At 36.6% G+C, this 13,980-nt stretch overlaps 1 protein-coding gene across 1 annotated transcript in view; it reads right to left on the bottom strand.

The window, feature by feature from the left end:
- STK33 (serine/threonine kinase 33) overlaps positions 1–13,980 on the bottom strand; it is a 178,240-nt gene that overhangs the window by 65,446 nt on the left and 98,814 nt on the right. Inside the window, exons 4-7 of the mRNA XM_033404568.2 lie at positions 10,488–10,877; positions 9,312–9,425; positions 5,427–5,540; positions 2,637–2,741 (exon numbers count right to left, since the gene is read on the bottom strand). Of these exons, the coding sequence (XP_033260459.1) occupies positions 2,637–2,741; positions 5,427–5,540; positions 9,312–9,425; positions 10,488–10,712 (558 nt within the window). The 5' untranslated portion in view covers positions 10,713–10,877. The remainder of the gene's footprint in view (positions 1–2,636; positions 2,742–5,426; positions 5,541–9,311; positions 9,426–10,487; positions 10,878–13,980) is intronic.

Genomic DNA, 13,980 nt, shown 5'->3' with positions numbered 1-13,980 from the left:
GTACGTTGATAAAAGTTATATCAACAGAAGTTTTTTACAACTCTTTATACAATTATTAAAAGTAATTGTGTAGAACATTTGGACTCACAAGAAACCATACATAGTCAAACTGCATGATCAGCATTACTATCTTAGCCTAACCCTTCAGGTAGCAATTTCCATTCATCCTTAAGATGGCTTCAACGGAAGGTCTAGGCATTTGTGTGAGTTGGGAAGATGGGGAGTCAGATGTGACCTGTGTGAATCAAGGGCAAACAATACATAAAAAAGACAATCACAGATGATGGTTTCTTTGGCCTTCAAATTATCCTAGATTTGGACTCCCACTTGATGAAGTAACAGATCAGACTTACCCTCCCCCCTGAAACAACTTAAGAAATGGACAAAATACATAAAATAACAATTTTCAGACATTAGACATCAGACAGCATAGGGCAGTGATACCTGAGAGAGGGGAAATCTATGAGGCCAGTCCTGTGATTATCCTAGCTTACTGTCTGGAGAGTTTCCAAGCCACAGAGAAGGGAAAAGGAATCCAAACAGAGCCCAGCAGTCTACATGAACTGAGGAGATGGTGCTGGGAGTCCCTGAAGGCCAAGACAACTGAAGTTCACAGAGAAGATTACCAAAGAGGAGAAATCTATGGAGAGAAGGCTCCATAGATTCGCAGACAGCCCCCCCTCGACTCTTCAGCGAAGTACCAACTAGCACATATGTATGAGGAAACTACCCAAAGTTGGGAGAAGAACCATGTGAAAAGATCAGAAGAAACAATCACTGGCGCTTACACATGGCCAGGAAGGGTTTGTATTCCCATTAGCCAGAGTGGAAAATCTCATTATTCATGGGGTAGAATACTCAAAAGGGTCTTCCCTCATTAGTCTGGAAAAATTAGCCCTAGACCAAAGGCTGCTCTGGTGCCACCTAACAATGCTTAAAGCAAGCTTGAAAAGTATCAAACTATTTCCGATAACTTAACTATGTCCCAGAATAAAGCTCAAAAATAGTTGTAAGAGTATAAAAAATAGCCAGCACCCAATCAACAATTAACAGGCATCTAAAGAGGCAGGCTTATAACGAAGGGGAAAAAAATCAATCAATTAAAACTGACCTAGAAATGGCACATATGATAGAATTAAGAGAAAAGGACATTAAAGGTTATTGTAACTATATTTAAGGAGGAGGAAATAGTGAGCATGTTAAGTAGAAACATGGAAGATAGAAAAATGATCCAAAGCAAATTTCCATTGGAAGGGATAAACAGCGCATATGATGTCACAGAAAAAGAGATTACTGAATCTGAAGATATCACAATAGAAACTCTGCGAAACTAAACAGGGAGAGAAAAAAGATTGGAAAAAAATGAATAGAGCATCAGTGAGCTTTGTACAATGTCAGGCAATCTCATTTGTACTTGAGGTCCTAAAAGTAGAAGGCAGAAAAAATATTTGAAGAAATAATGGTCAAGATGTTCCTTAATTTGATGAAAACCATAAGCTCACAGATTTAAGAAGTTCCATGAACCCCAAGCCAGGATACATGAAGACAACTATACCAAGGCACAACATAATGAAATTGGTTAAAAGTGATGATAAAGAGCAAAACTATTCTAAGCAGATTTGAGGATAAAATAAGTCACAACTCTAAAACTGAAAAGGTAGAGAAGACTTCTGGCACCACTGCCATATACTGCTCCCATAAAAGGTAACTGTGGTCGCTAACATTTATCAAGCACTTCTAATGAATCAAGCATAACGCATAACGCAAGTTGACTATTGCTGCCTTAGAGACTGTCAAAGGAAACAAAGAACAATAGCTAACAGTCGATGAGATGTATGCTTTATATTCGCTTTCCCGTTTAATCCTTCAACAACCAAATGAGTTTGATACTATCATTAAACCAATCTTACAGATGAGGAAACTTAAGTATAGAGAGGTTGAGTAACTTGTCCATGGTCTCAGAGCTAATAAGTGTTGGAGCCAGGATTATACTGCACAGGCAATCTGATCCCAGAGTCCATGTGCGTAACCACTGTATCATACTGCCTCCGAGCAGAGAAATACCCAAGCCCACGTGCATAAACAACTTGAAGGCAGAATGGCAATAACCCAGGCTTCAGAACAACTCTAAATGGAAATTAGAAGCATTGAAAGACAAGAATGAAAACATCTAGGAAAGAAGGAAGATTAAACATATTAGTTTAAGACACAGATGACAAAATATCTTCTACATAGTGCCAAATATGCCCATACCAACTCTACTATGAAGCTAGACTTGCAAAATTATGACAATATTCCAAGAGACTCCAATGGAGAACCAAGGACCAAAGCAAAAAGAAAGACACTTCTAAGGAAGCTCTGGTCACAAATGGGTCATATCTGAGGTTGTTTCAATTTTAAACATTTGTTTTCAACATGCCACCAGAAATTTCACTAAAAACGTCAATCTAATCATCAGATACCTAACTATAAAATCAACAATAAAAAGTCCTCCAGAATGCTCTCATCAATCTCCAGTGACAGACTCATGCCAAGGACATGAGCCACTGTGTCCCAAAAGGATTACTTCCCAAGGGAATGATGTTCATTTTGTAATAACAACAATTTTCAAAATGCAGCACCTGACAAAGCTTTACCTTAGGCGTCTCAAATACTTGTTCTAGATGTATAATGTGTTTGTGTTTCACACTTTTTAGGATGGTCACTTCCCGTTCAAGCAACTTCACAGCAGAGCTTCCAGCCTTCAATGATGAGGAAACATAGATTTCACATATGAATTTCATTACTGCATACCTCAATATAAAAGTTAAAGTTATTTAATATTTTTCCTACATTTTCTTTAGAAGTTCCTTTTTCAAAAGATAACATGCAACTTACCTATGTGTTAAGATTAAAGTATGCCCCATCTTATCCTTTGTCCAATTTTAAGAGATATATAATTTGGCCTCAAACCACGTTTCTTGGACTGTTTCTATAAATTAGCTACAACATGGTCTCTGTCATGTCACAAAATTATTGCAATTTTTAATAGCCTTTTTGGAATTTCCTTCAAAATCGTATTGATCCTTTGATGTTAGCATAATAAAAACAAAATCTACTTTCCCGGGACATCAATTAGAAAACGGATATAAAGCATCTGTCTCATTAAATGTTAGAATTGTTAAAATAAAATGTTTTTGTTTTATTGTTGTTTTGTTTTGATTATATTTATATACATATCAAAAGAAACAACAGGCAGTGAGATTCTACACTTAGCCCTGCATTATATTACTTCCTAGTCCCCCAGCCTCAAAAATTTGAGAGAGAGAGAAAGAGGAGAGAGAGCACGCTCGATCAAGATGGAGATGGAGATTTTGCCTTCAGACCAACCTAACTCCAATTTATCTCCTTACATGTAACCCTTAACCACACCTGACCAGGCCTTCATTCAGGGTGTAAGTAACTGTCTACAATGTCATCTAAGAAATTCCAGGAGGGCTTTCTCCACCCTAACCACCACTACCACCAACCCAGTCATCACCCCTCTTGATATCTAAATTACCATCATTATTCAAGGATAAACATTGTCCTCATTCACATGAAAATATCCCTGAAAGGGATAATAAAGTTCTTATTCCTCCCTCCTTACCCCTAACCCCTGCCCCCACCAAGTTTGGGAGAGACATAATAGTTCCTGAAGGACTGGAAAGGGATTGATCATAAGGCAAATTTTACCTAGTTAAAATTTTTCCTAGTGTCATCCCTGCTTCCAATTACCTTTACCCTTCAACCATTACCATCTCAGGAGGGATAGGAAACTGCCCACCCTCTGTGCCTCACCCATGGAGGATGAAAGTCACAGTTTAAGGTTATCCTAGAGGGTCAAGAGAAATAGTGATTGTGAGGAGTGAATTCCTATACAGACTAGATATGGAGAGTTATAACAATATCCATCTCAATCCTCTTCCTACCTCCCTCCACAAATGATTTGACCTGTATATAATGCAGTAATATACTGTCCAATTCATATACTGACTATATAACTTTATTTTACTTAGTGTCCTGAAAACTCTCAGCATCAATAGGTATGTGCAAGATTATGAATTCCTAAAGTTGCAAGCAGGCATCCTGACTATATAACCCTAAAACCTAACCCCTAACCCAATCTGGGATAGGAGCAAAGCAAAGGAAATAACATCCCATTTAGTTTTTTTTTTTTTTAATAAATGTATTTATTTAATTTATTTATTTTTGGCTGGGTTGGGTCTTCATTGCTGTCCGCAGGCTTCCTCTAGTAGTGGCGAGCGGGGGCTACTCTTTGTTGTGGTACGTGGGCTTCTCATTGCGGTGGCTTCTCTTGTTGTGGAGCACGGGCTCTAGGCATGTGGGCTTCAGCAGTTGCGGCACATGGGCTCAGTGGTCGTGGCTCACGGGCTCTAGAGCACAGGCTCCGTAGTTGTGGCGCACGGGCTTAGTTGCTCTGTGGCATGTGGGATCTTCCCGGACCAGGGATAGAACCTGTGTCCCCTGCATTGGCAGGCGGATTCTCAACCACTGTGCCACCAGTGAAGCCCCGACAGTTCATTTAGTTAATTCTAAAGATTTCTAGAAGGGCTCTGGATCTCCCTTTATTTTTTTATTTTTTTGGATCTCCCTTTATTAAGATTTAATGTTACTGTATTAAACTTTAGGGGGAAATGGTATATAATTTCCTATGGCTTGTTTTAAAGAATACATAAAACCTACTATTTCCTTTTGTAAGTGTAATATTTATCATCGCAAATCCAAGGGAAAAACACCTAATGTTGTCTTTTGTTTTTCCTCGGGCATAGAAAGTGTTTTAAAGTTGATGAAACGATCAGATATAAAGCTTGAGGACTTAGATTCTCTCTTAAAAAGAAGCCCAGTTGTTCTTCACTCCAATGAAATCTAGTGAGACATACAGTGATTACAAGTAAACAGTACAGAAGAGAGTTGGGGGAAAAGTGGTTCAAACTGAAAGAGTAGGTAGGATGAATAAACAGAGTTAGCTACCAATGAGGAAATAGGGAATCAAAGGAAAGGCAAAGATAGGGACAAAGTATATCAGAACCACATCGGGAGAGACTACCGGGACCCATTTCTCACTAAGACATCACTAGCCCACAGCCCTCCATCTACACATACTGATGATCAGCCCTCACCTTCAGCTCACTCTGGTAAACTTTACCTATATTTGGTTATGCTGGTTATGTTAGGTAATCCTTTCATTTACTTTTTAGTACCTGTCTACTTGAGTTTAAGAACTGGTCCCATCCCAGAAGGCTAGAGAAATATCCACATTTCTCCAGGGGAACAGCCTAGGCCCTGGCCCTCAGGGTCAGCTGTGTTAGTGTGAAAAACTGTACTGCCTACCCCACCCTGCACTGGCACTGTGCTCTCAGTAGGACGCTGCCGATATGCCTTACCTTTTCTTTGCTCACTCTTTTAATTGCCCACTTAGTTTCTGTCTCCTTGTCAATAGCTTCAATGACCATTCCAAAGCTCCCTTTTCCCAGTATTCTTCCAAAGGTATAGATTTCCTGGATAAAAAACATGAGTTCCTTTGTCTCTCTCTGCCATTCATCAGGATTACAAATAAACATATAATACTGACAGATATCCACCCAAGGGAAGAGTGATTCTGCTCCAGGGTAAAATCAAACAGAAGACACCCCATATTTGCTTCAATATTAATAAACACATCTTAATTAAACAAAAATAAGTTTTGATGAATTTTATTAAATATCCTTTAGAGGAAAACCATAAAAATCCTTACAAAGAAATGTAAAAAACTTCAAAAGCATAAAAAATGAACCTCTTATAAACTACAATATTAATGAAATGTCTTCATAAGAAAAAGGAGGAATGGAACATTCATACATGCAAATATATATGTGTGTGTATAAGATACATTCAACCAAAAAATTATCACCAAACTCTGAGAGCTACACTATAAAATCAGCACATATTAACCACTGAACAACTGCTCTCCTGTTTACCAAGTAACCCTTTTTCTTTATCTTCACTGTTTCTATTAAAAAAATCACTTTTGTTGTTTTATTTCCTTTTGTTTTAGGAAAAGGAATATATGACCAAAATATTAATATAAATCTGCACTGTAAAAAAAATGAAAACCTTCCACAGTAACACTATCCAGACCAAGGATCCTTCTGCTTATCGTTTTACTCCTGCTTACAAAGACAGAATGTGTGGTCTTGCAACCAGCATTCCTCTTCATGTCGTAAAATAACAAGCAGGTAACTCATTTACACTTTCATTTCTTGTGAATTTGGTTGGAGGGAGTCAGTCTCCTTGATCTGAATCAACTCCAGGGCAGTAGCAAGAGTTTCTCGACCCATGATGCACAGGGACTAGAACAGGAGAGAACACCTGAGCTAATGCTGCTCGGGGAAGCCTCTGTTGGGTTAGCCAGCCAAAGCCTGCCTTAGAGATGCCATGTTCCCTCTGCGTGACTACTTTCATCTTCACCATGCAACAGGTAAGTTACTGCTAGACTTTATGTTTTCTACTGCTTACATTCCTTTCTTACTTTTGTAAAAGAAGATCCGTATCCAACTAATTACTTACCTCCTTATGAAGGGCTTCTCTGCCTAACTCTGCACCATGGTAATTGTTTGTTTGACTTCCTTCAACATGTATGCATTGGTCCTCAAACACTATTATTACTCTCTTGCTTACAAACATTTTGGCTCATTTTTTTCCTTCCAAGATGGTCTAGAAACACCTTATGAAGAAGCTGTTTCTTTTGTATCCTTTAAAAAGCCTGCCTGAAACCTTGTAGGCAAAATATTCATGCTTAGTGCATGGGAGGAAAAGGGAGAAGGAAGAAGGGAAGGGAGGGGAGAGAAGGGGAAGGGAGGAAGAAAGGAAAGAAGGAAACGGAAAGAAAAAAGAGACAGAGGGAGGGAAGGGGAGAGACAGAAAGGAAAAGAAAGAAGAGAAGAGAAGAGAAGAAAAGGAAAAGAAAAGAAAAATGTTCAGCTTCAACATGTTAGATTTTCCTTGGATATTTCCTTGTGATACATACTTTGGGGGTTACAAAGATGAATAAAACATAATTACTGTTTTCTCATAATTTGTAGTCTACTCAAAAGACAAGATTATTACTTAAGTCATAAAATCTTAAGTTAAAAAAAAATACAAAATGACACTGGGGCCAGAGACCAGAGCTAAAATACTGGGAGAATAAGGGAAAACGTTATGAAAGACATGGCTTCTGAGATAGGCATGTGAGGGAACAAAGGCAAAAAAAAATAACTGAGAATATTTTTCTCTAATCCAATCACAGCAAGGAAGGCATTTCAAAGGAACAGCAGTGCAAATGTGGAATGAATGAGTGAGCTGATAAATGAACTGAATCAATAAATCAATCTAGTCAGCAAGCCAGCCAGTCTGGAACCTTCTATACATATGCATATTTGAGAGAAGTGAGAGACTGGGTACATGGAGTTGAACCCTGGAGAAGGAGCTCCAGATCTGAGGTATTGAATGTTGTGAATGGTGACTCCCACTCAGGCAGGGCACATCCTGTCCAGGCGATTGTCCTCAGGACACTGCCTTCTGATGACTTATAATTACTTTGGCTTTTCCCTCTTCCCATTACCACTTGATAGTGAGAATCAAAGTAAAAAAACTAAGATGATTAAAATAAGACAAAACATTTTATTATATGTACCTGCAACTCCCAACTATACACTATGTAAAATGAGTTAAATCTCCACTTAAACCTTTTATTCCCACAGAACAAAATAATCTCAATAATCCCTAACCACTTCCCCAACTTTTCTTGTCCTTTAAAAATTAACCTCTCATTTCATCTCTAGACATATAGAACCACAATTTGGACACAGTATTTTAATACTGCTTATAGGATTTTTAAAATGAAGAATGGGTAGAAAAATAGTCCAACTGCCCAACTAGTTGTTTATAAATTAATTTTCTTCTTCAACTAACTGCTTTGGCATCATTACATAGTGATGACAATAAGGAGAAAATGACTTCTTGTTTGTAATAATTTTAAGAGGATGCTATTACAATGGTAACGTAGATCTCTTTTTACTGACATATAAGAAGTCCATGATATAGTATAGAGTGTGAAAGCATGCATGATATGATCCCATTACGAAAAATCTGTATATGTGGAGATGCTTACATTGATGTCTGGAAAGTTGTTCATCTAAATATTAAGAATAGTTATCATTAGGTAGTAGAACTTTGGATGACTGTAGCTTCCTTTTTTATACTCTTCTGAAATGTTTGATATCTTTAAAATGAGCCTGTCTATTTAATAGGGGAAGAGAAACTTCCACTATACCATTTAATGTTATTTCTTAAAAATATGTGTATATTTGAAATATTTTACAATTTAAACCAGGAAAAAAACAAAAACAAAAAATAGGGTAAGACTTATACATGCCTAGAAAAATGAAGTAAAGACAATAAATGTTAAAATTGGTTATGTCTGGCTCATGATTTTTATCTTCTTCACTTTTCTATCTATATTTTCCTAATTTTTCAAAACACATACATTTTGCTTTTATAAAAGCTCTTATGGTTAAATTTAAAACTCAGTAAATTTGTGGATTTTTTAAAAATTCAGGTCTTTTGTTTACAGGGGAAGATTTAAACTTTTCAGGTCAGAAGTTCTCAGAAAGTTTTTCTGATCTCTTCAAGTAAATTGCCAAATATTTCTTAAAGTAATTTTTTAAAGTTATTTAACATTAACACAATTTTCTTCTTGTTGTTCTTGTTGCAGTTCCTTTAATCTGGTGTTAAAGGAACACATTTTAATTTCTAAAATGGTACTAATATTTAAGTCATATTTGTATATAAGAATTAGAATCCTGGGAAGAATAATACTGGTATTCACTCAGTCACAGGCTGGAAAAATATGGAGGGGTCCATGAGGGAAATTCTAGCCTCACTACTGGTCATCAAAGAAGTGAACAGCCAAACCATCTAAGTCACCCGGTCTCTGTCTGCATCCTGAATAGGTCTATACAAAGACTCCACAACTGCCCTCAGCAACAGGCAAGACCTGGAGACCAAAATGTTCTCATTTTGTCTAATAAAAATGCTCTCCACTTTAATTATTAAAGTCCATTTGCACCTCTATGAACAGAAAAAATAATTAATCTGCATTTTCTTTAGTAAAGACTTTGACATACTTAAAAATGGTAAGTTTCCTCTTTCCTTTCCTTAGAGACTTACTTTTAAATCATTTTTGCCATTAACACTGACTTAGAAGAAACTGGAAAATTTCTAGTAGCTTCAGTTTGCTCTCTATATACCTGAATAGCAGCTCCAGTGTCCATCCTTATGTGAGGAACTTTTCCTTCTGTAAAGTTGCCTCGACCCCACTGTTGTTGAGACGATTTTCTCTCTACACTTGAGGTTTCTGAGGGCTTGGACCAAAAAGAAATTTTAATATTAACTTTAAGATATAATAATCTGACAAATCTTTAATGTGTGTCAAGATATTTATTGTGTACAAGACAGTTTACTGTTTTTTTCAAATTCTAAGCCCTATATAATTCATTCACTCATTAGGCTAAAAGAGGCCTTAAGAAGTTATTCAATCTAATCTCCTCTATCCAGGCAAGTCTACATGATGACTTGCATAGAAGATAAATCAGGACTTAAAATCTTTAACACCACAAAAGAAAGCAACTTCACAGCTTTCTCAATCACCCTTGTTTCAAGACATAACAGTCATCTCAAATAGGTTATACACAAAAAATTACTGGCCAGACATTCACAAAATATGCTTTGAATGAAGATAACATAGCAATAATTCACTCAGAGACACCTATATGGAAAAAACTATACCATAATACAAATCAGAAATAACAGTTTAGGGTGAAAATGTGAAAAGGGTACAAACTTGAGGGCTGAGAACCTAACTTTTCTTAAACTTACTGCTCTCTGTCTCCAAAGTTGTGCTATATCAATGACAATCTTCCATAGTGCCTCTCCTCTATAAAGGCGAATATACCAAAACCTGTCCAACTGGGTAGTCATAGATCATAACTAATGCAAGTCAATTTTGTAAGGTATACTTGATATTCCATCTAGATAACCAGGAACTGTCTTAAGTAATAACCACCCTATATTTAACCACAACCATAAATCTCATTCTGCATCAGTTGAAGAAAATGCCCCCAAATTCAGATTGAATTCAATTTGAAAACCAATTCATTTCCATATAAACCATTTTTTAAAAAAGAAGCTGGAATAACATTCTGAATTATTCATAATCCTGAGAAATCATTAATTTGGGCAGTCGTTGGAAAGAGCATAAAAGAAATTACCAACCAACTTTTCTCACCTCTTATGTAAGAAAGAAATGTTACTTTAATAGTTAAGAAGGCAATGAATTGGCTGACAAGGGTCCATGGGATATGGATGAATCTAGGGATGGGATCAGGGAATGGGACATCCACTTGTGTTGAATCTTCAATATTTACCAAATCTTTTCCAGAGGTACTATCTTTGCTGGCTTGTCTTTCTTTTTTTCTCTCTGGTGAAACTGTAAATTCTGAACTACCAGTGCTCGATGTCTGTGACATTTCCACCACTGACATTGGAGAAAGCTTTGTTTTACAAGAACATAAACAAAGCACATTTCTCTGAGAAGCAGATGAACAGTTGGGGCATTTTGTGGATTTTTTACCACAGCTGCTATCAGCCATTTGCCTAACTCTTCAACAAAAGCAACTTGAAAGAAAGATGTTTCCAGTGTTTGAGGAAAACAACCAGACCAAAAGGATAAGGTAAGCTGATGACGAAAACTGTAACTTCCAAGTGGTGAGGTCCTTAGGTTAACGATGCACTAGAGTTACAGTCACACATGAGAGCTGCAGGTAGAAAAGAAATCACCATTTAGAAAATTCTTTCTTATCCAATCACCCTCCTAGAAATCAAAGAAAAACTAGCAACTAGCACCAAAAGCATCCTGCCTATACATGAAAGTTAATATTTACAACAAAATTAGAACATATTTCTAAAAACCAATACATTCTCATCTTCCAAAATTGAATTCTTGAACTCCAGACATTTTATTTACTTAAGAGTCAAAAGAATCACCCTCTGTACAGAATCATAAAACTGTTAAAAAAGCATGGTCTAAGGAAATTTGGTGGGTTGATATCAATTTTTTTAATGAAGTAGAATAGAATAGATATATATGAGAGTATTTTGCATAGATCCTTGGTAAGTTTTGTGAAACTTAAAAAAAATTATAGATATGAATGTACAGAATGTGTGTGTGTGCGTGTGTGTACACTTGGTCACAGTTTAAAATGTATTTCTTAGTGTGGGTTGTGGTAAAAAGAAAAAAGACTTAAAAATACTGATATAAAACGTACACTACTGTGGCTTCAGAAGTTAATAAGCCTTAGTCTACTTATTATCAGAGCAAAGCCATATCACACACTTTACAAAGGAGTAGATAATTTGATTTTATAAAACTATCTAATTCTAGAAGTTCAAAGGCAATATTAGAAGTATCCTCATTTTTATTCTCAAACAGAAAAATAGGAACGAGTGGGTACTATTTTCCCCTGAGTGAAGAACAGGTACGCCCATCATTCTACCTAACTAGAGTTACTGCAGCTGTATGGTGGCAAGTCAGAGAGATGTGAGCTGAGGAAGGAGGGGGATGTGTTCTGCAGCACATGAAAGAGAATACTTTGAGACACTTCCAGAAGGAACTGGGAGTACATCGTTATGGTTTTGTGCCATCCTACTTCAGGTATTACTTAAAAGTGTATTTTGAAGTCATAGATTGATAAGGCTGGGGTATATGGACTATACCTTTGTTCTTTGTACTGGAATAAACTTGACCAGAATAGGAGTTAGATATCTTTATTTCATTAAAGAAATATATTTCTAGTTTTAATTGTCTAAGACTGATTTTCTAATCAGAAACAAGGGCTAATGTTGATCAAATCTTTATCTATTGCGATTACCATATTTTTTCTTATTAGATCTTTTGATATGCTGTATTGTATTAAAAGCTTTCCTAATATTAAAGCATTCTTACATTTATAGTATGAACCCTACATGATCATGATGGATGATTCTTTCAATGTGCTGAGAAGTTGAAATGTTTGTATCTTGACTTTTCACAGTTATATTCATAAGTTAAACTGGTCTATAATTTTCCTTTTCACTCATCTTTGTCAGGTTTTGATACAAGATCCTGGCAGCTTTATAAAATAAATTGGGTATCTTTCCATCTCGCAATGCTTTGTAACAATCTGTATAGCATGGGAATCTACAGGAAAACCTCCCAGGCCTTTAGGATTTTATGAAAGATACTGCTAGTAGTTTATCCAATGTTTATTCCCCCATTCTTCCTTATTAACGGAATCCTCATTTTTGTCTGGGACAGCAGTATGCTAATTAAAATCCTCCATTTCCTAGCATCCCTTGCAGCTTGCAGATGGCCATGTGACTTTTGACCATGAACCTTACAGAATGAAAGCAAAGTTGTACTTGAAAGAAAACTTTATTAAAAACAGAAAAAAAACTTTATTAAAAACATCAAAAAATAGTTATCTTTTTCTTAGCTCTGTTCAGAAAGCATTTCCTTTAGTTTTTCTCTCAATTTCTCACTAAGTCATATTATCACTGTATCACTGACATTGACACAGACTGCCGAGTACTTTTTTTTTTATACTGTCCATTTTATTATTTTTTAACATCTTTATTGGAGTATAATTGCTTCACAATGTTGTTCTACTTTCCGCTGTACAACAAAGTGAATCAGCCATATGTATGCATATATCCCCATATTCCCTCCCCCTTGCGTCTCCCTCCCACCCTCCCTATCCCACCCCTCCAGGTGGCCACAAAGCACCAAGCTGATACCCCTGTGCAATGCAGCTGCTTCCCACTAGCCATCTATTTTACATTTGGTAGTGTATATATGTCAATGCTACTTTCTCACTTCGTCCCAACTTAAACTTCCCCTTCCCCGTGTCCTCAAGTCCATTCTCTACATCAGCATCTTTATCCCTGGCCTCGCCCCTGGGTTCATCAGAACTTTTTTTTTCTGATTCCATATATATGTGTTAGCATATGGTATTTGTTTTTCTCTTTCTGACTTACTTCACTCTGTATGACAGACTCTACGTCTATCCACCTCACTACAAATAACTCAATTTTGTTTATTTTTATGGCTGAATAATATTCCATTGTATATATGTGCCCCATCTTCTTCATCCATTCATCTGTTGATGGACACTTAAGTTGCTTCCACGTCCTGGTTATTGTAAATAGTGCTGCAATGAACACTGTGGTAAATGACTCTTTTTCAATTATGCCCAGGGTATATGCCCAGGGTATATGCCCAGTAGTGGGATTGCTAGGTCATATGGTAGTTCTATTTTTAGTTTTTTAAGGAACCTCCATATTGTTCTCCATAGCAGCTGTATCAATTTACATTCCCACCAACACTGCAAGAGGGTTCCCTTTTCTCCACACCCTCTCCATCATTTATTGTTTGTAAATTTTGGGATAATGGCCATTCTGACTGGTGTGAGGTGATACTTCATTGTAGTTTTCATTTGCATTTCTCTAATGATTAGTGATGTTGAGCATCCTTTCATGTGTTTGCTGGCAATCTGTATATCTTCTTTAGAGAAACGTCTATTTAGGGCTTCTGCCCATTTTTGGATTGGGTTGTTTGTTTTATTAATATTGAGCTGCATGAGCTGTTTATATATTTTGGAGATTAATCCTTTGTCTGTTGATTTCTTTGCAAATATTTTCTCCCATTCTGAGGGTTGTCTTTTCGTCTTGTTTGTAGTTTCCTTTGCTTTGCAAAAGCTTTTAAGTTCCATTAGGTCCCATTTGTTTATTTTTGTTTTTACTTCCATTAGTCTAGGAGGTGGATCAAAAAAGATCTTGCTGTGATTTATGTCAAAAAGTATTCTGCCCATGTTTTCCTCTAAG

Source organism: Orcinus orca, chromosome 8 (genome assembly GCF_937001465.1).
Source record: "Orcinus orca chromosome 8, mOrcOrc1.1, whole genome shotgun sequence".
Lineage (NCBI taxonomy): Eukaryota > Metazoa > Chordata > Mammalia > Artiodactyla > Delphinidae > Orcinus > Orcinus orca.
The sequence above is the reverse complement of the archived record's forward strand: the minus strand, read 5'-3'. Positions and strand labels throughout refer to the sequence as shown.